Below are 26,798 nucleotides of genomic sequence, written 5' to 3'. Positions count from 1 at the left end.
AATTATGTAAATTTAAGATTATATTTAATAACTCTCTACTCTTAGCGTGAATAAACCAGGTAAAACTACGCTTAAAGTACATATAACTTTGAATTTTTAGGAAAGTTTACATTTTTTTAAAGTTCTAGTAATTTAAAGCAAAAACATATTATAATGCAGAGCTATCTTGCATATACAATCAAAACACATGAACAAACCTTCAGGTTAGTTTCTCCATCCAAACTGGCAGTTGTAACATGACACGAACCATCAAGTCGGTCTGAGGACAGAAGCACCAAATCTGCAGGGAAAATCTCATCTTTGGCTATTCGAACAATATCACCTACCTATGAAGAATGTGGGGGAAAAATAAATATATACAAGTTTTTAAAAGCAAGGACTTTCACTGGGTCCTATATAAGTGGCCTATAAATTTTAGTTTTATTTCCTCCTTTGCAGTTGTGGGGATGAACTTGAGCACAACTTGATTGTACTATAAAGTACTCTACTACTAAGTTGTATAGTCCCTATCCATATCACAGTGTTTAGTGTAAGAAAACAGGCTTTAAACTAAAATATAATTAAGAGAGAACTGTGATATAAAAAAATATTTTTTTTTCCAGCCAGGTGTTGGTGGCTCAAGCCTGTAATCTTAGCTACCAGAAAGCTGAGATCCAAGGATTACAGTTCAAAGCCAGTCTGAGCAGGAAAGTCTGTGAAACTCTTAGCCCCAATTAATTACCAAAAAGCTGACATGGAGCTGTGGCTAAAGTGGAAGGGCACTATTCTTGAGCATAAAAGCTAAGGGATAGTGCCCAGACCCTAGGTTCTAGTCCCAGGAATGGCACAAAACAACACACAATAAACCAACCCTCCTCCCCCTGCACAATTTTCTATTATTTATCATTATTTCTATTATTTACCCGGATGTTTTTTGATCTGGTTTTTACAAGGCCACCACTTCGAACAACATAAACAGGAGCTCCATTTACTTCATTGTCTGAGTTATGCCGTAACCAGTCCTCATATCCCTATAAACATATCCAACAGAAAAAAATCCTTTTTAGTATAATTAAAGATACTTCCATTAAATAAGGAAAAAATAAGCCAAGTGCTGGTGGCTTACGCCTGTAATCCTAGCAACTCAGGAGACTGAGACCTGAGGATTGTGGTTCAAAGCCAGCTTGGGCAAGACAGTCTGTGAGACTCTTATCTCCAATAAAACCACCAGAAAACCAGAAGTGGCACTGTGGCTCAAGTGGTAGAGCACTCGCCTTGAGCTGAGGAACAGTGCCCAGGCCCAGAGTTCAAGCCCAACAACCAACCAAAAAAAGAAGAAAAAGAAAAAAAGAAAACTTTACCCCAAACATTTCATGTACCAGAATTATATTGATTTTAATGTTATTTATTTATTTATTTATTTTTGGTCCGGTGGTGGGGCCTGAACTTTGGGCCTGGGCGCTGTCCCTCAGCTCTTCAGTTCAAGGCTAGCGCTCTACCACTTGAGCCACAGCACCACTTCCAGCTTTTTTTCTTATGTGGTGCTGAGGCATCGAACCCAGGGCCTCAGGCATGCAAGGCGAGCACTCTACCACTGAGCCACCTTCCCAGCCCTTCAATGTTATTTATATAAAAGGATTGTATATTATTTATGTGCCATTTTGATGTATATGCTTATTTCCACTAGAAACATGACCTTCTTCTGGTTTTCATTATGCACACGTTTTCACAGAACCTCTCTAGTTATCTTTTCTTTATTTCCTTGCTGGAAATTCCTTCTGTGTCTCCTTAAAGGAACCCTTTCTCACATTTTATATGCGATAGAAAATTTACTCTATTTTATCTATTCTTACATGTTTAAATATTACAAAATATGCTGGTAATTCTGAAATTTATATTAATGGCTCATATTTCTCTTCAGGATTTCCTACTTAAGTATCTAGATGTATTTATTAATGGCTCTACTCTTATGTTTCCTAAATATTCAACACTAAATTTAGGATGTTAATTCCCAAAAATCTGTTGCATTTCTCATGTTTCCCACCTTAGCAAATAACATCACTATATATCAGCAAATCATGGCAAAAATGGGGGCATCATTCTTGACACCAATTTTTTTCCAACATCATTTTTCCCTATTTTTCTCAATCAATCATGACATTTTTTTTTTTTTGGGGTCCGGTCGTGGGGCTTGAACTCTGGGGCCTGGGCGCTGTCCCTCAGCTCTTCAGCTCAAGGCTAGCACTCTACCACTTGAGCCACAGCGCCACTTCCGGCTTTTTTCTTTTTGCTTATGTGGTGCTGAGGAATCGAACCCAGGGCCTCAGGCATGCAAGGCAAGCGCTCTACCACTGAGCCACCTTCCCAGCCCCCATGACATTTTTTTTATTTCTACATACAAATGGTTTTTAATTACACAGCATAAGGTTACACAGCATTACAGACATAAACAAAGAGAAAATATTTTTAAAACTGAGGCTGACTTACTTTATTTTAAACAATAGAACATAATTAGTTAGAGCATCCCTAATCTGAAATAATAAAATCACAAATGATCTAAAATTAAATTTTTTTCATGAAGTAAATATTCCAATTTCACATATTAATTGCCCAACACTACTAAAATACTGCATAAAAATACCTTCCAGCTAAGTATATAAAGTATATGTAAAATATTTTGAAATGGTCAATGATAGACTAAAAGGAGAGAAGGGAAAGTTGAAACTGGCAACACTCGCTTTTACAGTTTCTCCAAAGTCTGTGCTATTGACTTACAGTGATAGACATATAAATCTGAACAATATATGAAAGTCTCTTCTGTGTGGTTATTAAATGACTAAAACATGAAAAGTTATTGTAATAAGAAGACTTTGACTGAAAATTTAGTTTTAAGAAGGAAGAATATCCTTACAGATTAAATTTTCAATCTGAAATTATATAACCATTTTTATTTCCTATTTTGCCGTCACTGTCAACTGTAGTAATTACATTACACAGGTTTGCAATACAATTTTCTAATTCTTACCTTCAGATTTTTATGCATTTCAATCTATTTTAGAAGACAGGTTATTTACTTTAATTATATTAAAATCTTATTATTTAAAAGTATGTGTTCATTACAAACTTTCTCAACTCAGTTAATGTATCAGTTTCTAATTAAATGCAGTCTATATTTGGTCAAATGTACATTTAGAATAAGAGCAGGAAATATTGCAACATATTGCCACATATTGATGGTTTTCAATTTATATCTATCTTGAAATGATTCTTTGTAATCTAAAGATACACATATAACTATACAACATTTCCACTTGTATATCTCACAAGAATTGTAAACAGAATTCTGGGTGACTTTCTCCCTAAAATGACTTATTTTCACTGTTCCCCTCTATATGAACAGTACCACTGCCTTACCACAAATATTGGCATCCTTTTCCTTTGATTGTTTTTATCCCCACCCTCAAGATCTTTATAAGGATCCAATAAAAAGTATCATTCATTTATTCAGCAAATATTTAGACCTCTACATGTACATGGCTATATTCTAGTCACTTGAAATACACTGGAGAAAGAGAATACAAAAGTCTCTCCCTGGAGAAAGAGAATACAAAAGTCTCTCCCTTTGCAGCACCAAACATGTACATCAAAGTAACAAACTAATATAGACAACACTAGATCATGACTAGTGATCTAAAGAAAAATGATTCAAAAAGGAAATGAGAAAGTAGTACAGAGGCCAGGAAATGCCAGAGTTTAAGTATCAAAGAAAAATGAACTTTTCAGGAAGAGAGTGTAGCTTGGGACAACAGCATGCTTACTGTGCTTGAGGATGAGGAGGGAAATGTGGCTAAAGGAGAGTTAGTAAAAGACAAATGGAGGAAACGAAGGAACCAGACAGTTATTTCTGTCCCTGTAGATCACTGAAGAGATTTCTGTTTTTGTTAGAGTTTGATAAGACACCATTAATCAGCTTTACGCTGAAGGGCAGTTTGATCTGATTTTAAGAAATAACAGGAGAGCAGGAACAGAAGGAGACTATTATCCCTAGTGGAGATGAAGGATAATAGAGAGTTGATCTAATTTGTTAGATCTTGAAGATGGGGATAAAAACAATCAAAGGAAAAGGATGCTAATATTTGTGGTGAGACAGAGGTACTGTTCATATAGAGGGGAGCAGTGAAAAATAAGTTGTTTTAGAGAGAAACCCACCCAGAATTCTGTTTGCAATTCTTGTGAGATATACAAGTGGAAATGTTGTATATTTGGAATACAAAGAATAATTTCAAGATAGATATAAATTGAGAACCATCAATATGTGGATGGTACTTTGAACTACTAGACTAGATGAAAAGTCTTGGGAGACTTTTTTTAAGACACTTAAGAGAAATATATATACAATGAAGTCTGAGGGATTAATATGGGACTCTGATGAAATAAATGACATCTAAAAAACTAAGAATATATGCTGACTGTATGGGGTGATTGAGATGCTTATTGATTTACACAAACTCTAGTCTCAAACAGAAGGGTGAAGAAAGAAAAATCAAACTTACTGAAAACTGTGACAAAATATTCTGACCCAGTACATGCATAATGTTATTATCAACTACAGGCTTCTCTCATCCTTTATCTCTTAATAAAAATGAAAGTAAACATAATAAAGTAATATACTTCATCTCAGAATTGTAAAGTATCAATTTTATTTCTACATTTCTTAATATGTTTATCCAATAATCTTATTTCTCTATAACTAAATTTTAACTTGGTTGAAACTTATTTTCATTAGAATGCAACTTCACATAAAAACTTACTTTACTGAGACAAGTTGTAAAAAGTACAAAAGCACTTTACAATTTTTATTTTTATATAGTCATGCTAGAAGTAAATGCTCCATTCTTACAAATATAGCCTCTTTGAGTTTTATACTTCTTTTAAGCATCACCAAACTTTATAAGATGATTATAATGAGTGTTTCATATGTAAAGTCATTTGTACATATAACCTTGTTTTTAGATGCTTCTTATTTCAAAGGAGCATCTTTTAATGGTGGTAACCATTCATGGTCACAAGGTACCTAAAATATAATAGGAGTGGCTAACTCAGTTTACCTTTGTCACGTATCCAATACATTTGCTGCCTTCTTGTGAAAATTACATCTATAATAATAAGTGTTTGCAGTAGAAACACTTAGCAACTTATGAATGGATTTGGAAAACAACAATAAGAAGAAGCATTTCATACCTGCTTTATGGCGGTTACTGTAATCACAAAGAATAATGGAAGTCCACTGGTAATTGGACTGGTAGGTGTATCAATCATAAGCTAGATTTGAAAAAAAAACAGCACAGCATTTTTATATTGCATATAGTAGACTATTAATACTCAAAGCCTCAGGCTATTAAGCAGTGGGTATAGTTAGTTCACAATCTTAAAACCTTACAATGATGCATACTGTATGCTTATACCCAAATATATTAGGACTCAAGGACTAGAGGACTCAAGATACTCTTGATTTGGTCTGGATTTTGAGACAGGAATTTACCATGTAGCACAGGCTGGCCATAAAGGTTTTTTTTTTAAGTATTAAAAAAATCATCTTTAGTTGTAGAAAGGAGTTTTAATTCAACAAATCAGTTCATAAGTACATTGCATTTCCATCCCCCTCTCCCACGTTGCTAGAACTCAGGGCCTCACTCTCTCACTCAGTTTTCTTGCTCATGGCTGGCACTCTATCACTTGAGTCATACCCCCAGTTACACATATTGCTGGCTAATTAGAGATGGAGTCTCACAGACTGTTTTGCCCAAAATGGCTTTGCACAGAAATCCTCCAGGTCTCAGATTACTTAATTAGGATTACAGATGTGAGCCACTGGTACCTGACTAGGTCTTGAACTCTCAACTCTCCTGACTCTGCCTCCTGGTCTAAGATCATAAGTGTGTACAATTATGCCTGGCCAGTCTGCTTTCTTAACATACAGGGTATTCAAGTTCTTTTTCAATAATGCTTAGCAGTAGAGCTACAACTATTCATATCTTATATCACATTTCCTTTCACATCCTGAAAAATGCTGAAAATTCTATAGCAATTTTTATCCTAGGATTCAGAATAACTTTAAGACTGTTTTTCCCTCTAAGAGTGATTTAGTTACACCCAGAAAAATTAGGCTGTAATTATGATGTAAGTCATAACTGAAGTTTTGATAAACTGCTAGGGAAGTATATGCAGTAATTATATATAGTTATCTAGAACACAGATCTTATAACTTATTAATGTTCCTTTGCTCTGGATAGGCCAATTAAATTTCTTCTATTCTAAAGACATGCTGATTCCTCATCTTAGCTAGTAGTTTCAAAAATACATGTGTTATGTAGATATGGTTAGTATTTCTCATTTTTTTCAAGAAAACCAAGCAGATTTTCTATTGATATAAAATTAGAAATTCCTTCTCTGTTCACAAAGAAAAGTGATGTTTTAAAAAAGTAAATGCTCCAAAGCTTTAAAATAATTACTTGACTAATATTAATTTTGCTTTTGAAATCCTAAGTTCTACTGAGAGAAATTGTTCAGAGTTTATACACAAAAATTCTAAGCCATACAGAAAGAAATTTCTAAAGTTTCATTAGGAAAGAATTACCTCCTTAAAGGACATTGATAACCACTATATTTATACCTTTATTTACAATGGAATTTCATGAGTTTTTCTCCTGCTATTTTGATATACAAAGCACAGTATGAAAATTCAGATGCTATTTGAACAGCTGGGCATAATGGAACACACCTCTGATCCTAGCTACTCAGAAGGGTCATGATCTCAAGGCCAGCCCAAACAAAGGTAGTGTCCAGACTATGTCTCAAAAATAAAATGAAAACAAAAGGCCAGAGGGTACAAGCTCAAGTGGTAGAGTGCTTTCCTAGCATGTACAAAACTCTGGGGTAAACTCACAGTAAATCCACTCCCCACACACAGTTAAATAAGCCTATAATGAATAGATTGTAATGAAGGAAAGGTCTCCTGGGCAAAGAACGTACTCAAAGGGATGCTTAAAACTACAACAACTGGCTTGGCATGGTGGCACATATCTATATCACAGCACTTGGGAGGCTGAGGCAGAGCCTGGGCTAAAGAGCAAGACTGTATCACAAAATTGAAACAAACAAGCAAACATATATACAAAAGAAAATTTATCTAACTTTCTAAATAAAAATAAAATTCATGGGCTAGGATGTGGCTTAGTGATAAGAGTGCTTGCCTAGCATGCATGAAGCCTGGTACCACATAAACAGAAAATGCCAGAAGTGGCACTGTGACTCAGGTGGTAGAGTGCTAGCCTTGAGCAAAAGAAGCTCAGGGACAGTGACCAGGCCCTGAGTTCAAGCCCCATGATTGGGAATAAATAAATAAATAAATAAAATGTATTTCTTTGGGATACGGCTCTTGTTATGTTGCCAGACTGACCTCACACTCCTAGGGAAAAAAAAAAGATTCTCCTTCCTCAGCCTTCTGAATACTTGGAACTACAGGCATGTACCACCATATATTGACTAAAATGAAATTTTAATTAAAAGTCAAAAAATTACTTCCTACAAAGATAATTCCATGCACAGATAAGTGCCAAAACATACAGTACATATTAACAACTAAGATCTTTCTACTCTGAGGCAGGCATCTGACAGAAAGTTGACAGATGGTCAACAGTAATGATATAAAATACAACTAATATTCTAAGTTATAATTCATAAGATATTGTTTAGAACTCTACACACGACTTACATAATTTATTCACTGAATTCAATGGGAAGCTTTACAGAAAAAAGGTCCCAAACAATTAAGAAAACAAGATAATTTTTTCATATTCTAAGATGTATTTTTTAAAATTGTTTACAAACAATCCATTGAATGATAAAGCTTACCTGAACCAAAAATATTATAAGAAAATAAAAGTTTGCCACTCTTCTGAATTGCTCAAATAAATTTTTTGGAACAAAATTCCACACAGTATACTAAAAAAAAAAAAAGGAATGAAAAATCAATAAATAGACATTTTAAACAATATAGTGTATATAACTATAGAAGTAAAAACAGATTTTCTAAGCCTTCAAATTTGTATCTATTAATATTACAGAAACTATTTTTCTACTTTCTAGAGTTCAAAACTTTCATTACATTTTTTTCTTTATTTTACTGCTTAATGGAACTTTTAGTATACTTAAAAAATGAGATAAACTGGAAATTATCAGTTTTGCTACTAACTTGCTGATATTTTTAGAAGGCAGATCTAAAATACTGTTTAAATAATTTAGTTTGAACTTTATATATATTTATATATATATATATTCTACACTTAATGGTAGAGATGGTTAAGAGTTGATAGAAATGACACTATTATTTTATTATTTTATATTTTCCTTGGCTCAGTGTTAGGAACAGAAAATAGTGTAATAATTGAATTATTTTTTACTATAGAATATAGAAAGATTACCTAGACTGTTAAGAAGTAAGAATGTCTTAAGTAATAACCTCAATAATTAAAAAAAGAATAAGAACATGAAATTATTACAAAGTCAATTTTTAAAGGTAAGAGAAGAAGATAAAGAGCAAGACATGGAAGATTAAACCAATGTGGCCCCAATCTTAATTTACACTCAATAAATAGTATTGCATTTAATCTCTCTGTGCCCCACTTTGATCTTCTAGAAAGTGAAGACAATAAGAATATCATATATGGTTCTTTAAAAGATTAAATAATCTAAAGTATTTATGGGGCACTTAGGACAGAGTCTGACTTGTACTATTTGCTACATGTGTGTTATTTAATTATTATTAATCAGCTCATTATCCTATAATGCTATATTATGGTGCAGACCAAACTAGACATTTTATTTGTATTATCACTTAAAATATAACAATATATATGAAATGGAAAGCTTACTGAACTTTCACTTTTCACTGTCTTTCTTCTAGTAGAAGGTAGAATCCCTGAAGCCAGGGACATCATTTTATTTGTTGCTCTATCCTTATAGAACTACTGGCACATAGCTGGAGGTCACAAAGTTTACTGAACCAATGAATGAATAAAAATGGTTACAAGTATTGTTGTGTTTTTTTCTTCTCAAATATCCTGTTGTTAGGCCAGGAAGTTTTAGTGGTTATTGATTAATGTAAGATTATTTTTTAAAAGCAATTTACTTAAATTTCTCAGGTTCAATGTGAGATGGTTCTAATTTCTAAATTTTTGTATGTCAAGGTTTATGTCTGCATTAGTTGTTTGAGCCCTGAAGCATCCTACCCATATTTTATAAACAGTTCAGTTCCCCAAAAAGGCATTAAAGCATGTATACAGGGGCATGTAAAGGTGATAATACCTGACAATCTTTCTTTCTTAGGTTATATTACATTTCCAGTTCTAGTCTAGGGTACATGAAATATATTTTTCCCTTGGTAGCGGCAGCACCAGTGGCTCCCTCTGGAATTATGTTTAGGGGTCAAGAGAGGACACAAACTTTCTGGTAAAAAAAGAAGTCACTGCATAAGATGTATGTGAGATGTAGATCTGGTTGGGTTATCTCCAGCAATCTTAACTGTAGTAAAAAATAGCTGTACTACACAGATCAGAATATCTCCATGTATACTCCCCCAGCCACTTTATCCAGTGGATAAAATTTTATAGGAATTAAGTTGGAGATGCCCTAAAGTTATGATAAACTATATAAATCATAACAGTAATCATATATTTTATCTTCTAGAATCTTAAGGAGAACAATTAAATAAAATAGTAGTACGTAACAGGTTTGGGGTATTTTATTTTTCAAGCTCAGTAACACAAGAAAAATTTAGAACAAATAAAGTTTCATATGCAAAGTAGTTGCATGGTAGAAATGTTGTTTTCATGTTTTCTGAATATAAACATACTGAACAAGTTTAAATTCTACACTTCCCATACAACAGAGAGAAAGAATTCCATTATTATAATCTTAATAAGGAAATATTTCCAAGAAAAATAATTTATTAAGCTTTAAAGTTCTATTAACTATTATGTAATAATTCTTAAAATACATTAATTACTACAATACCCCGAGAGTTTATATTTGATTTTAGCATCAATTTTTTTTTCTTAAGGTCTTAACACTGGTAGAATGTTAGGCCTATGACCTCAGCAGATAGGAATTATAAAAATTATACTTAAAAACTATTTTAAAAACCTGTAAAAATGGGAACCTAAAGAGGCAGCTTTAGAACCATTATCCAAAATAAGGCAATTAATAGATATTTTGTATATGTAAATGAAGTCATGGTAAAAAAAGGAAGGGGCAGGACAAATAAATTTCTAAATTAAGGCAATATCCTTAGGAAGGATCAAATCAGGATTAGAGAAAAATGTTAGTATCTCTCTGAAAGGAAAGAAAGGAGTGATATAAAGATACTTCTTACAATGCCCTATCAATGCTCTGATCCAAGGAAAACTTTATCCTCAGCCTCCTCGACTCACATCTTCTGCACCTGTATTGTCCAATAGGAAGCCACTAGTCACAGCTCTTTAAAATTTAAATTACAATCAACTGCAAGTTCAGTTCCTCAATTGTACTAACCACATTTCAAGTCTCAAAAACCCTATGTGGGAAATGATAATCATAACAGTGTGAAAAGCATTTCTATCATGACAGAAAAGTCTATTAGACAGCCTTACTCCCAAATATTCAGCTTTGGGCTGGGTGGCTCAGTGGTAGAGCGCTTGCCTTGTATGCCTGAGGTCCTGGGTTCGATTCCCAGCACCACATAAGAAAAAAGAAAAAAGCCGGAAGTAGCGCTGTGGCTCAAGTGGTAGAGCGCTGGCCTTGAGCTGAAGAGCTGAGGGACAGCGACCAGGCCCAGAGTTCAGGCCCCACGACCAGACCAAAAAAAAAAAAAAAAGCAAATATTCAGCCTCAAAATAAAGACATCTTAAAAATGTTTGAGAAAAGTGAAACAAAGAACAAATGAGTGAAGCAGTACTTTGGGACCATAAAATATTTTAAAAAAGAGATCATACAGGCTTTAAAGTCATATAGAACTGAGTTCAAACGTCAATCTAGGCACTTAATTAGGTGCAAATCTTTAGAAAATCATTCAATTTCCAAAATGTTACATGGAAGGAACTAACATAATATGAATATAACATTTTGTAAAAGAGGCTTACCAATAGCTACTTCACAGGGTTGTTGAAAGGATTAAAATATGTAACATGAGAAGAAAGTAATATAGTACTTGATAAACACTAATGTAAAAACATTATTTCCTTAGTTGAGCTGCAAACTGAAGATAATTTTTTGGCCTGATGACAATCTGGTACCAACTAGCAATTCCTTTTATTTCAGACTTCATCCTTTTGGTTAAGATAAATATATCAATTACCAGTTTCTTAACTTTGTAAAGACATAAAGACATACTCAAAGCTAGTTACTGGGGGCTCACACCAATAATCCTAGCAACTCAGGAGACTGAGATCTGAGGATTTTGGTTTGACGCCAGCCCAGGTAGAGAAACTGAGAATCTTATCTCCAGTTAACTAGCAAAAAGCCATAGTGGAGCTGTGGCTCAAATGATAGAGCACCAGACTTGAGCAAAAAAGCCAGGCTGGAGTACAAGGACTTGAGTTCAAACCCCAGTACCAGCACACACACACACATACAAAAAGATATGTTCAAACATGATAAATTACTTTTTTTTTAAAAAAAGGATAAATATCTACAATTTTAATGATACAAGTATTAATCTTACCTTGGATGAAATGATCCGATTATCTATAAATTTCTGAGGTGTGTAAAGGCCATTCTGAGGAAACCTGTTGGCTATATAAATAGTTCTTGTGTCACTTTGATGTGGTGGGTCAAAACCCTAAGACCAAATGAAAAGAATAAAATAACAATGGTGAACAAGTTTAGTTGTCATGATACTTTACTCTTGGTTTTATTTAATTGATCAGATTATATGTATTATTTCTGGCCTTAAGCTGCAGATAAAGTTAATGTAATTGTTAGAAGTGAAATCATCTTTTTGTTTGACTGGTAAATAGGTACATTTACTTCAGATACAAATGAGTTAGGTAATACCTTCAGTAATAAAAAAAACAATTCATACTGTCAGATGTGCTACAAGGAAAAAAATCATGTAGGATATATAAAAGCTTTTTGGGACAAAGCTTGTTTCTACACTGCATTCCTTCTTTCTTTTCACTTCTTGCCTTCTCTTAAAATGGATTTATTGGGTCACATGGAATCTGTATAGCCAGCAGACAATTACTACAACTGATGACACTCAGATCAACTTAGTTTCAAAGAGCATTTATCCCTTGAAGATTTATAATGTGTCACACAATACTGTCCAATTCATGCCACATAATCATTTATTTATGTCAGCTATAGTACAACTGACTTCCTAAAATACTGTCAGGAATGTTACAATATTCCTTAAGGAATACATATTCTCCCTCAAATTCAGAAGACTTTTTCAAAGGTACAGTGGTAATGATCTCTCCTGGAAAAGGTCTGCGATAAGACTACTAGTACATTATTTCTGTAGTATTGTCTTTTCTTTGAGGGTTGTAAGTACATCTTCAAGACTACTTTAAGGACTTTGGGAACCCTCCCAAATGTAAAATTTTATTTGGTTCTAGCAGGCAAATAATCTGAAATTTTAATTTCCACTTTTTAGAGATGATATTTACCAACTTATTCAATATTTAATTTAGTACTCATAAAGTACAATGATCTTTTAGATATTTCTAAAAAAGTCAATTTAGTAATTCACAAGAACACAATCTGGCTATCTTTTAATGTTTTGCACTCCTACAACATTTCCAATAAGCACAGACTTACACAGATCTAGGAATTCCCTTATTTCTAGAAGGAACTTTGTTTTAGTTTCTCAGAATTCTAAATATTCTGTAGCGTGTTCCACTGCTATTCTTGGTTTTAAGTTTTTATTTCATGATAGCAGAAAAAGTAAATATAAAACTATACAAATTTAGTGTACCATAGGTGAATTTATATGTTCAATAAAATACATGATGTTCAATTTTAGTTGCTCATACTATTTCAAATTCTGTTATTTTCAACCTTACTGTTCCAACACTTTGGGCTACTGATAACCACATTTTATAGATGCATGTATTGCATCAGTCTGATTTCAAAATCAGTCTCCTTCAAGGAAAAATATGGTGGTAGGCATATTTTCCTCATAAAATTTAAGCATTTCATCATTGTTTAAATAAGTGAACAAGTAAGTAAATGAACAAATAGTTTGAATGCTATAACTTCATTTCTCAAAGAGGTCCATAGAACTGGGTCTATAATCTGAACTACTCAGAGGTTGAGATCAGAGGATCATAGTTTAAAGCAGTCTCAGACTTGGCAGAAAAATCAGGGAGATTCTTATTTCTGGTTCACCAGAAGAAGAAGAAGAAGAAAAAAAAGCTGGAACTGGATGTGGCTAACGTGGTATGATGCTAGCATTGAGTGAAAAAGCCAAGTATGTAAGGTCCTGAGTTTAAGTCCTAGAAAGGGGCTTAAATATAAAGGGGGGAGGGACTTCACAGGAAGTTTATCTATAAACAGGTAACTAAAAACAGTAACCACTCAAAGCATATTTATCCACTTCAAAACCATGTTACCATATGCCTGCTATACTTCTTCCTATTCTCTTAATGTTTTCAGTAACATTCTCCATTCAGCTCAACTCAACAGATTCAGATGAAAACCTGCTGGAGCTAACTACAATTGATAAACTATACAGGAATATATTATACAGAAATAAATCAAAGGACAATAGTAAATTTGTGAATCTGAAAGAATATATAAATTTTTAGAAAGATATCAAGACATTAATCAAGATGCATTGTACTTATAAATAGGTATGTTGAACTGAAACCCCTTTGTATAATTACTTAAATTAAAAAAACAAAACAACAACAAAAAACAACCAGCCAGGCACTGGTGGCTCACATCTGTAATCCTATCTACTCAAGGAGGCTAAGATCCAAGGATAGTGGTTCGAAGCCAACCTGGGCAGTAAAGTCTATCAGACTCCTATCTCCAATTAACCAACAAAAAACTGCAAGTGGACTATGGCTCAAGTAGTAGAGTGCTAGTCCTGAACAAAAATATACAGGGACAGCACCAAGGCCCTTAGTTCAAGTCCCAGGACCAGAAAAAAAAAGATAATTTTTAAAAACTCAGAAAAAGATGACAAGGTAAGATTAAGGATTAGATAGAGGTTTCTTTCTTTCTTTTTTTGCTAAATTCCTACCAAGACTGGAATTTATTATTATATATATCTAATGTTTAGAAAAACTAACAAAGTACTAAAAATAACAAACAGCAAAAATAACAAAACAGCAAAGAACATCATTCCTCACCGTAAATCACTAGATGACACAAAACACTGATCATAAGCTACAATTTTGGAACTCCTGAGATCTGTACAATTATTTCAAGGTAATATATTGAAATCTTTCCTCCAAAAGTCAATGTTCAATAAAACTGAGTTTAAAAACTTTTAGATTGAAAATCCATATTCTAAGATAACACAATTTAAAGTCACAGTTCCAAAAAATAAGCTTTTTTTCTTATTCCCAAAGATGATCTACTTATTCCCAAAGATATATCCATTTATGCATTCTAAGACTTATTTCAGTTGTGATTAATTCATATAACCTCATCCAATAATGTCATAATCAATGCCATGTATGGGTATACCTGTTTGTATGTTTCTGTGTACTTCTCACAATCAAAACAGTTAACAAGTTGATATATATGATTATAGTATAACTATCCCTTATGGAAATCAAACCTTTAACTTCAGTTCTTTAGTATCTATCTCTTCAACAAATTAAAATTAGGCATAAATATCTAAATAAAAATAAAAAGAACAAAAGAAATAAACTGACTTGCAGAATTTATGAATGGGTTCCAATTTTGTGTATCTCTAAAGTTATAAGAAAATTTGCATATATACATTTTTCTGATAAATGTGCATACAATTAACCAGGTTTTCAAGCCATAAAAGAAGTTTAAAACTAATTCTTGCTTTGTAGTCAGTTTCTTATCCCCTACTTTCTATATAAAACTGCCTACAGAGTTTTAGCTTCTTTAGCAGGAGTTAAAACATATATTTATTACCAAAATAAATTGTATATATTATTAATATGAAGCTAAAGTATTGTTTCATATTATTTCTAGAACATAATATTAGTATTTCCATGGTAGTGGAGAATAAATACAATCAGAATGCTCTGATCACCAAATCAAGGATATATGCCAGGGTTCTGAATCCTTTGGCAAATAATTCATTTTTCTGTTGTCATCCTAGATATACATTCACATTCTCAATCCCTTGATACATGCCAATTTCTCTCTACTCTGATGTATCTTGTCTTGGAAAAAGGAACTGAGATAGATTAATGCTATTGCAGAGTTTTTATGTCAGGTTGTTGGTGGCTCAAACCTGTAATTGTAGCTACTCAGGAGGCTGAAAATCTGAAGATCATGGTTTAAAGCTAACCCTAGCACAAAAATTCTAGAGACTCCACCTCCAAAACAACTAGCAAAAAGCTGGGCTGGAAATGTAGCTCAAGTGGTAGAGATTCAGCTGAGCAAGCAAGCCACTGAGTTCAAACACTGATACCAGCAAAAATAAATGAAATTAAAAAGTAATGAAATATTTAATAATCTAAGAAGCAGCTGCATATGCTTGTTTAGAATTTAGGAAAGAGCACTAGACTTGAGACTGGCACTCAGTAAGTTTACAGTGAGTATTACAAGGACATATATGAGATTGCCTACTAAGAATGTAAGGTAAGTGTAAGAAATGGAATTCTCAGGGCCATCATTAAAGTTACATGGGGAAGAAAAGAAACATCACCAGAACAGAAGAATTTGGACGGTAGGAACCCAGGAAGAAATTCGAAAAAGATGAGATACAAAAAGATGAGAACTGGAGGGGAGAAAATGTACTGAGTTAAATAATTAGAAAATTGGTAGTTGCTTTTAACAGCGCTGTTTTAAGTTGTTAAAGGGGTTGGAGGAGTGTTTCAAGTGATAGACACCTGCCTACTGAAGCTCTGAGTTCAAATTCCAGCGTTGATGAAAAATAAATAAAGTTAGCCTACAGTAGGGGTGAACGGAGGTAGAGAGGAAGGGGGGGGGGGAAGTGAGGAAGGTGAAGAACTTGAAAAGCTGGACGAAGTCAATAATTTTTAGCTTAAGCTGATTATATTTTTAGATGTGTATCATAGACCTGGTAGTAAGGGAAAATGATTAAATGTTGGAAAAGAATAAAATTATTGAAGGATCAAGGAAAAGAAAACATAGAATCAACTAACTGTAAAGTATTAACTGGAAACATAAAACCTTTTCTCATCAGAAAGGGATTTTTAAAAGCCAGGCACCGGTGGCTCATGCCTGTAATCCTAGCTACTCAGGAGGCTGAGATCTGAGGATCACAGTTCAAAGGCAACCAAAGAGTCTGTGAGACTCTTATCTCCAATAAACCACTAGAAAACCGGAAGTGGCTCTGTGGCTCAAGTAGTAGAGCGCACACCTTGAGCTGAAGAGCTGAGGGATAGCGCCCAAGCCCAGAGTTCAAGCCCTACAACAGAACAAAAAAATAAATTAATTAATTTAAAGATTAAAATGAAGAACATTGAAAGTGTTTACTCTAATATTTTCTATCTTGGCAATAAATCTATGAAATAACTTTGTGAATAGTTGATATAGTATGTATGTAGGTTGACTAACTTACTGTCCTATGACTTTGTGGGTGTGCTAATATCTCTATGAAGGTTCAAACTGCTACAATCAGATCAACAGTTCCTGTCTAATTAAACTCTGAATCTCACATTCTTGATCTGAGGGTATATGTAGCTAAGGGCTCTAGCTTCAGACTCAGTTTATAAATAAGTAAAAAATTAACTAAATAAATTTCACAATCTCTTACAACTAATGTAATTCTTGCACAACAAACATAAGACAGTTACAAAACGTAGAGAATTTCCCATTGTTAACCATATTAGTCTGATTTCTTTCTTTTTTTTCTTTTTTTTTGGGGGGGGTCACTCTTGGGGCTTGAACTCAAGACCCTATGCACTGCCCCTGGGCTCTTAAACTCAAGGTAACATTCTACTGCTTTCAGCCACAGCACCACTTCCGATTATCTGAGCTTAACTGGAGATAAGAGTCTCAAGGACTCTTCTACCTAAGCTGGATTTGAACAGTGGTCTTCATATCTTAGCCTCTTCAGTAGCTAGGATTACAGGTGTGAGCCACAAGTGCCCTGCAATCAGCCTGATTTTAATAGTGAAAGTAGTTTCAGGTTTCACAGACCAATAAAATATTCTTTTAAATTGGAAAACTGCCATAAGGTTACCAACTTTTATTTCTCTAAGCAAATACATTAAAACAAAAGTATGAAAAACAATGATTTTAAAAAGTTTTCAAAACTCTGAGAAACTGACAGTTCTGAAGAGTCTATAAGTACTTTTTCTTGTCACAGGCCTGTTTTGCGCTGGCCTCAAACTTATGATATATCTTCCTGCCTGAGTGCTAGCACTGTGCCTCACCATCACTTACTAAATTTAACTGTATGCATCTATATCCCAGATAATCTTGAGGGAAAAAAAAGATATTAGGAAAAAAACAAAAAAATCTAAATAAGGCATGGAGAGTTTAATTAATAATAATGTATCAATACTGGTATAACAAGCATAGCACAGTAATTTAAGATGTTAATAACTAGAAAAAAACTGAGTGGGAGAGGAGTGCACTGCACTGAACTACCTGTACTATCTTTACTATGTTTTTGTTACTCTAACACTATTCTAAAAAAAGCTAAAATACAGGGATATACACAAACTTACTTATATAGTGCTGAAGGAATGGCTCAAGTGGAAAGACCCTGAATTCAAACCAGAGTATTGCCAAAAAAAAAAAAAAAAAAGAACAAGCAACAACAACCTATAAACTTAAGCAAACACATGTTAAACTAATATTTTCCACTTTATCACAGACCATTAAAAGCTTTATTCAATCTTCATGAAACATCAATAGCAAATCCATGGTCTAATGGGCCATAAACACAGCTAACGTTCATGTGAACGCTTAATATTTTTACTTTGACTCTCTCACTATAAACTACCAAGACTACCTTTCTTTCTTTCCTTCCTTCTTTTTCTTTTTTTAGTTCTGAAAGTACATGCAGGATCATTATCAGGTGAACACATACATTCCCTTGGACTTTGCATAAAAAGTTAGCTCCACAAAATCTGAGCATGTCCTACATACTTAATTTAGAAGCTAATTCCTTCACAACATTTAAATCCAACATAAAAAGACAAGTTTAGAGAACTACTTTCTGGTCTCTGGACACTAAATCAGGTCTACTGTAACTATTACAACCTTCTGAAATCACTGATTTTAAAAAACACAATAAAGAATTAAAATAAACAAGATCTATATTTCCTCTGTAGTCCAGAAGATTTACAAACAAAACAATTTCCAACTTTAATGTTATGAAGATCTGAATTAACTATATTACTACTCAATTACATTCATTAAAAAAGGACTAAAAAAAAAATCTTAGGCACTGGTGGCTGATGCTTGTAATTCTAGCCACTCAGGAAGCAAGATCTCATGGTCATGGTTAAAGCCAGCGGAAGTAGAAAAGTCTGTGAGAATCTTAATCCAAATAACTACCAAAAAAGCTGTTAGTGTGGGTGAGGTGTGGCTCAGTTACTTGAGCAGTAGCCATCCAGCAAAGAGGCAGGCATTGAATTCAAGTCCCCGTCTTGGATCTAATAAAAAGGAAAAGAAGTGGAAAAGCCAGAAGTGGAGCTATGGCTCCACAAGGTATGGTAGAATGCTACCCTTGAGTACACAAGCTCAAGGACAATGAGATCCTGAGTTCAAGCCCCAGGCACAAATTTAAAAAATTAAATAAATATTAGAATATCAAGAACATGAATATTTAGTGAGAAAGATGTATCTGGTATTATCATAGGTATTGTACTAAATTCTAACAAAAACATTTCCTATTCTGAAATATCAGGCCATGTAAAATGTTATCTGTTAAACTGTATAGTTTAATTTTTAAAAAATAATTTGCAACTTTTTTTTACTTTTTTAATAAGTTTTTTATTGTGAAAATACTGTACAGAGGGGTCACAATTACATGGGCAAGATAATGAGTACATTTCTTATCAAGCATTGTAGCCTCCTTTGTTTCCCCTTCCGATCCCTTCCATCCTCCCTCACTCCCCTCACACAATCATCCCCTCCCCACCCCCACCAAAGGTGTAAAGTTTGTTTTTCGACATAAGGACTTGTACACCTCATTGTTGCAATGGGTCCACCTGTATCCCTATTTAAACAATTTGTTTCCCCCTCCCCACAAATTATACCAACATCAAATATAGTGAAAGCAACTCCCCCCTCCGTGGGGGAGGGACATACAAAGCAACAAAGAAATCACCTTATAAGTAAGTTAGAAACAATCACATGAAAGAAAAAAAAACATTTGAATACATATCTTAGGGTTCATTTCCCTAACATCAACTTATCTTACCTTTTCTGCTTGACTCAGACATATACTACTTATTGCAAATAAGGGAAACCATGGGACCTATGTTTCTTTGGGCCTGGCTTACTTCACTTAATATAATTTTTTCCAAGTCTTTCCATTTCCTAACAAATGGGACAATGTCATTCTTTCTGATGGAGGCATAGAATTCCATTGTGTATATATACCACATTTTCTTGATCCATTCATCTACTGAGGGGTATCTGGGTCGGTTTCATATCTTAGCTATGGTAAATAATGCTGCAATAAACATAGTCGTGCTGGTAGCTTTAGTGTGGTCTTGTTTGTGAACATTTGGGTAAATGCCCAAAAAGTGGGATTGCTGGGTTATATGGAAGCTCTCTGTGGAGTCTTTTGAGGAACCTCTATATGGCTTTCCAAAGTGGTTGAACAAGTTTACACTCCCACCAACAATGCAGTAAGGTTCCCTTCGGTCCACATCCCCTCCAGCATCTATTGTTCTTAGAGGTCTTGATTCTAGCCATTCTAACTGGGGTGAGATAGTATCTTAAGGTTGTTTAGATTTGCATTACTTTTATGGCTAGAGAGGTTGAGCATTTCTTCATGTGTCTATTGGCCATCCTTCTTTCCTTTTCAGAGAAGTTTCTCTAAAAGTCTTTAGCCCACTTATTTATTGGGCAGTTGTTTCTTTGAAGATTTGTTGTTGGAGATTTAATTTTTTGAGTTCCAGGTATATTTTAGATATGAGACCCTTGTCTGTTGTATGGCTAGTGAAGATCTCCCAATCCGTGGGCTTTCTTTTGAGCTTGCAATGTCCTTTGCCATGCAAAAGCTCTGCTATTTCATGCAATCCCATTTGTCCAACCTTTCTTTGATTTGTTGTTTCTGGGTCTCTATTAAGAAAATTTCAGCCTGTGCCAAGGAGACTTCGTTTTTCTCCTATTCCATCCTGTAATGTTTTCAGAGTGTCTGCTTTGACTTCGAGGTCTTTGATCCATTTGGAGTTGATTCTGGTGCAGGGTGATATATAAGGATCTAGCTATAGTTTTCTATAAGTAGTTAACCAATTTTGCCAGCACCATTTACTGAAGAAGCTGTCTTTCTTCCAATCTATTTTTTTTAGCTCCCTTATCGAAGATTAGATAGCTATAGGTTCATTTCTGAGTTTTCAATTCTATTCCATTGGTCCTGAGGTCTGTTCTTGTGTCAGTACCAAGCTGTTTTGATTACTATGGCTTTGTAGTAGAGTTTGAAATTTGGTATTGATATTCCTCCAACAGTGTTATTTCTGTTGAGGATCGTTTTTGCTATTCGGGGTCTTTTATTGTTCCATATGAATTTTTGGATTGCCTCTTCTATTTCCTTTCAGAATGAGGTTGGAATTTTGATAGGTATGGCATTGAATTTGTAGATAGCCTTGGGAAGTATTGTCATTTTCATGATGCTGATCTTTCTAATCCAGAAGCATGGGAGTTTTTGCCACTTTCGAAGTTCTGTTTTGATTTCCTTTTTCAGGTTTGTAAATTTTTCATCATTAAGGTCCTTCACACTTCTTTGGTTAAGTTAATTCCCAGGTATTTTATTTTTTGTGGGGCTATTACGAATGGAGTTGCTTTCCTAATTTCAGCCACACTTTTCTCATGTTGGCATACAGAAAAGCCATGGATTTTTGAGGGTTAATTTTATACCCTGCTATTTTGCCAAAGTTTTGAATCAGCTATTTACCTAGATTGAAGAGAGTGGACATCCTTGTCTCATTCCTGAGTTAAGAGGAAATGGCTTTAGTTTTTCACCATTAAGTATAATGCTGGCTGTAGGCTTGTCATATACAGCCTTTATTATATTGAGGAGTGTTCCCATGGATTCCTAATTTTTCCAGAACCTTCATCATAAAGGAGGGCTGGAACTTATCAAATGCTTTTTCTGCATCTATTGAGATAACCATGTGGTTCTTATCCTTGTTCTTGTTGATATGATGAATTAATTGATTTGTGTATATTGAACCAGGTTTGCATCCCTAAAATCAATCCTGTTTGATCGTGGTGTATGGTTTTCTTCATGAAAGCAATTAAGTGCAATGCTCATTTTTTACAATTGTTTTTATTTTCCATGGGCTTTGGACTGAGGTTGTATATCAGTCATACAAGGCCCTGGGTATCATCCCCAACACCACAATAATCATCATCCATCCCACCAACCACAGCAAACTGTTAAATAGTAAGGTGAGTAAAATTCTTATTGAAATAGCATTAAATAACTCAATTTTTTCCTATAGAACAGGAGTAAACATATTCTTCTGAATAGTTAAATGTCTAATTTCATTATAAAGTTATAATAAACTTAATAATAAAAATTTATCTTGCCAGGCACCGGTGGCTCATGCCTGTAATCCTAGCTACTCAGGAGGCTGAGATCTGAGTATCGAGGTTCAAAGCCAGCCCCTGCAGGAAAGTCCGTGAGACTCTTATCTCCAATAAACCACTAGAAAACTGGAAGTGGTACTGTGGCTCAAGCGGTAGAGCGCTCGCCTTGAGCGCAGGAACAGTGCCTAGGCCCAGAGTTCAAGCCCCATAACTAACCAAAAAAAACATCAACAAAGAACAAAACTTATCTCTGTTTAGCATTTTCATTTTCTAAGTCAATATCACAAACTTTTTTTTTTTTTGGGGGGGGGTCAGTCGTAGGGCTTAAATTCTGGGCCTGGGCACTGGGCCTGAGCTCTTCAGCTCAAGAAGAGTGCTCTTTCATTTTGAGCCACAGCTTCAATTCTGGTTTTCTGGTGGTGAACTGGAGAGAAGAGTCTCACTGACTTTACTACCCTGGTTGGCTGGCTTTGAACCTCGATCCTCAGATCTCAGCCTCCTGAGTAGATAAGATTACAGGCGTGAGCCATGCACATCTAGCTAGGATCACAAACTTTTAAACTATCAAAATAATTTTTGGTACCCCAAGTTCAAAAGAATAAAGGAAAAATTAAAAAATGTGCCATGCTGTTTGTTTGAAGTCAATGTCCATAGCTGAGTAGCTAACTATAGAAATTCTTAATAATTTCTTTTCCTTTTCCTCTACAAACCTGCCACTATTAACTCTAAAATATCCTTGCTTCCAAGAATTCTATCTTCTAATCCATTCACTAGACTTGCCTTACTCTTGGGCAGGTTTAACATGGCAGGATAGAAAAAGAGAAGGTAACAGGGACCGGAACTATGATTTCCTTTATCCTACCACAAATGCTGTCCCATTGATAACTTGTTAGAAAAATCTGTCTTCTTTACTTTCTGTATGGTATATTCATGAACATATAATCGGGAGGGTGGAGGAAGGGTACAGAACTCAAGGGAAAAAGGATTAAAAGGTGCAGCAGTGAAGATCACTGGACACTGACCAAAGTGAACTATACAACTCGTGGTGGATGAAAGGAAATGTACTCATTACCTGAGACTCATGGAATTGTAATCCCTTTCTATATTGGTTTGAATCCTGACACTAGCTGTTGATAAACTCTCTCTTCTTATTAAGATTATTTATCCAGGATTAAAGGAAAAAAACTCATTTCTATAATGAAGGGCTGAGCCTTTGGAACTCTGGGGTGAACTCCAATGCCATACTTAGGATTCACAGCATTCCCTCTGTAAGGGTCCTAGGTGAGGGTCAATGAGCAGTAATGTGGATCCAAGATTTGGACCTTTCAAAGGAAGCTGGGAAATGCTAAGTACCTTATTATTAAAGAGTAGAGCACACCCGTGGCACATACTGTAATCCTAGCTAATCAGAAAGCTGAGATCTAAGGATCACAGGACTAAGCCAGCCCAGGCAAAGTGTCTGTGAAACTCTCATATCTGATTAACAACAAAAAGCCAGAAATGGAGCTGTGGCTCAAGTGGTAGAGTACTAGCCTTGAGCACTAAAAAGTTCAAGGGCAGCGCCTAGGCTGAGTTCAAGCTCTAGGATGAGCAAAAAAAATGTTCATCTATATATAACAAATCAAACATATACACATAAAGAACAGTAATGAAAAAAAATCCAATAGTAAATACTGGGAATGAGAAATAGTTATCTAAATTGTAATTTTAGTGAGGTAATTATTGAGGGAACCATAATTAAGGAGTTTCCACTGAAAGTAACAGCGAGAAAAATATGAAAATGTATAAAAGATGCTAAAAGCCATGGAGAACAGATTAAGAGGCTTCAACATATATTAAGCCATGAGGTCTAGAATGAGAAAATTAAAGGCTAGGAAGCAGTCATTTCTTACAAAAGTGGCTCATTTTTTTTTTCTATAGAAGTAAAAGAGCCTTCAGACTGAAAATACTCAAATGCAGAACAAGAAAATCAGAATGAAAAAATATGATAGACATAGTAAAGATGTAAACTGTCAAGGAGAAAGATAATATTAAAAAATAATGTGGAAACCGGATGCCAGTGGCTCATGCCTATAACCCTAGCTACTCAGGCTGAGAGCTGAGGATCATGGCTCAAAACCAACCCTAGGCAGGAAAGTTTGTGAAATTCTTATCTCCAACTAACCAACACAAACCTACAAATGGCTCTGTGGCTCAAATTGGCACAGCGCTAACCTTGAGCAAAAAAGCTCATAGCACGCGGTCCTGAGTTCAAGCCCCACGACAGACCAATAGTAATGATAATAATAATAATAATGATAATGATAATGTAGAATAGAATATCAACAAAATAATGCAACTAGATTAAACATTAATAATACAAGAAAGCAATGGAACAAATTGCAATACTGAGCTAAAGTAACTGTTAATCTAGAATTTTGTATGTAACTGGATTAGCATGGAGTTAATTATGAAATAATTTTTAGGCATTAAAAACTACAAGTTTGTCACTCATGAATGCTTGCTTAAAAATAACCAAAGTAAGGTCATGAAGGTGGCTCAGGAAGGAGTGCTTGCCTTGCATGCATGAGGCCTGTGTTCAATTCCTTAGCACCACATAAACAGAAAAAGCTGGAAGTGGTGCTGTGGCTCAAGTGGTAGAGTGCTAGCCTTAAGCTGAAGAGCTGAGGGACAAAGCCTAAGCCCAGAATTCAGGCCCCACAACCGACAAAAAAACAAAAACAAAAACCACAAAGGACATATTTCACCAAGAATAAAAGTGAATCCAGAGGGCAGAACTGCTTTGTGAGAAACAGTTGTGTGTAATAAAGAATCATCAGGGTTAGGGGTGTTGCTTAATGATTGAATACGTACTACTGTCAATAAGACGGTGGGTTCAGGGCCTAGCATTCCCTTTCCCAAATCAGTAAATTGTGTGGATAAAGTAAAATGAGTAAGTAAAAAAATGAAAGAAAAGGAAAACAAAAGGAAATAACTCACCAAATATTTAGGTTTAAAAGGTAGAATTACAACCTTTATGGAAGAAAGTATTACAAGTTGCATTTCTGATAAGAGTCTTATATCCAAAATGTATAAAGAATTCTTTAGACTCAGTAGTAAAACAAATAAACCAAATAAAATGTGTAAATATTTCTTTCTTTCTTTCTTTCTTTCTTTTTTGTCAGTTGTGGGGCTTGAACTCTGGGCCTGGGTGCTGTCCCTCAGCTAGTGCCCTACCTCTTGAGCCACAAAGCCACTAAAATGTGTAAATATTTCTGAATAGGCATTACTCAAAAAAAAAAAGGCATAAACATGGGCAATTAGAATATAAACATTATTAGTCATTAGGAGAATGTAAATCGAAATGATATAAAGATAGCATTCCTACCCATTAGGTAACTATAATCAAAATGAAAAATACTGACTAAAATACTAAGACATTAGTCCCCTCATATTTTGTTGGTGAGAATGTAAAATGGCACAGGCAGTTTGGAAAAATGGGCAAACAGGCCGACAATGCCTTACAAATATAAATATAATGATCATGATCTAGTAATTGTACATGTTAGCCTTATACCTAAGTGAAAACAGCATCCATACATATAGTCCTATATTAGTATATAAAGATACTTATTTATTTTTGTCATTTGTGGGGCATGAACTCTAGACCTGTACACTCTGTCCCTCAGCTCTTCAGCTCAAAGCTAGCGCTCTACCAATTAAGCCACACTGCCTCTTCTGGTTTTCTGAGTGGATTATTGGAGATAAGAATCTCACAGACTTTCCTGCCCAGGCTGGCTTTGAACCGCAATCCTCAGATCTCAGCCTCCTGAGTAGCTAGGATAAAAGGCGTGAAGATCCTTAATAATGAAGCTTAGCTAGAAAAATAAGTAAAAAGTAAAAATACAACCCACAACTTTTCATCTTTAAAGGAAAAATAATAAATACATGAACCTTAACTTCAACTCAAAGCCTTTTAAAATCTTCCTTAAGAATTACATAAACTAATAGTATGTGTCCTATATGTAAGAGTATAGGTCCAATGAGTTTCTGGAAGTTGTGCCCTGCCAGATACCAAGACTTACTATAAGACGATGAACAACAATGAGGCAAAATAACATTCCATAGGGAGAAAACAAACTCCCTTATTTTATATACAAAAATCAATTCCAGATATATACTTATATGTTGAAAATGAATTTTAAAACAAAACACCAGAAGCCAGGTACCAGGGGCTCACACCTGTAATCCTAGCTACGCAGAAGGCTGAGATCTGAGGATCACAGTTCAAAGCCAGCCTGGGCAGGAAAGTCCGAGAGACTCTTATCTCCAATAAACTACCAGAAGACCGGAAGGGGTGCTGTGGCTCAAGTGGTAGGGTGCTCATCTTGAGCTGAAGAGCTGAGGGACACAGCCCAGGCCCAAAGTTCAAGCCCCACAACCAACCAAAAAAAAAAAAAGAATGGTCACTACAACAGTTTCTTTGTAATACAGGGGGGAAAAACTAGCAACAATTCAAGTATTCATTAGGAAAAAAGACTTCTAGAAAATTTGCTGATGTGGAAGGGATAGCTTCATTTTGGTTGTTCCAAATCCTAGCAACTTATTATCAGTTAGATATTCAGAAAATGTTTGAGTGGATTAATAAACAAATGAGAAAAATGATGTTACCTAGAAGGGGATATAGAAGAGACAAATAATGACGGAGTATGTTAACTACTAGTATGTGCTCAAGGAAACAAGGAAAGGAGAACTGGAAGATACTTTGGGGGAAAAGAGAGTATAATTTGATCATGAATGGCCATTAAAGGGTCACACTGACTAATAGAGTCACATTGACTAATCTGAGAACTGAAGGGAGTGAAGGAGCCAGTGATCATCTGGGAGAACATTCCAGTTAAAGGTAA

General features: G+C 34.7%; 1 protein-coding gene across 6 annotated transcripts in view; it reads right to left on the bottom strand.

Moving 5' to 3' along the window:
• Atp11b (ATPase phospholipid transporting 11B (putative)) overlaps positions 1-26,798 on the bottom strand; it is a 121,504-nt gene that overhangs the window by 84,342 nt on the left and 10,364 nt on the right. For all 6 annotated transcript variants that reach the window (XM_070029657.1, XM_070029660.1, XM_070029658.1 and 3 more), the window contains exons 2-6: positions 11,738-11,854; positions 7,894-7,983; positions 5,221-5,301; positions 903-1,010; positions 198-326 (exon numbers count right to left, since the gene is read on the bottom strand). In XM_070029657.1, the coding sequence (XP_069885758.1) occupies positions 198-326; positions 903-1,010; positions 5,221-5,301; positions 7,894-7,983; positions 11,738-11,854 (525 nt within the window). The remainder of the gene's footprint in view (positions 1-197; positions 327-902; positions 1,011-5,220; positions 5,302-7,893; positions 7,984-11,737; positions 11,855-26,798) is intronic.

The sequence above is a fragment of the Dipodomys merriami genome, unplaced genomic scaffold (genome assembly GCF_024711535.1).
Source record: "Dipodomys merriami isolate MVZ:Mamm:240054 unplaced genomic scaffold, mDipMer1.0.p SCAF_2, whole genome shotgun sequence".
NCBI lineage: Eukaryota > Metazoa > Chordata > Mammalia > Rodentia > Heteromyidae > Dipodomys > Dipodomys merriami.
This window is presented reverse-complemented; position numbering and strand designations above follow the sequence as displayed.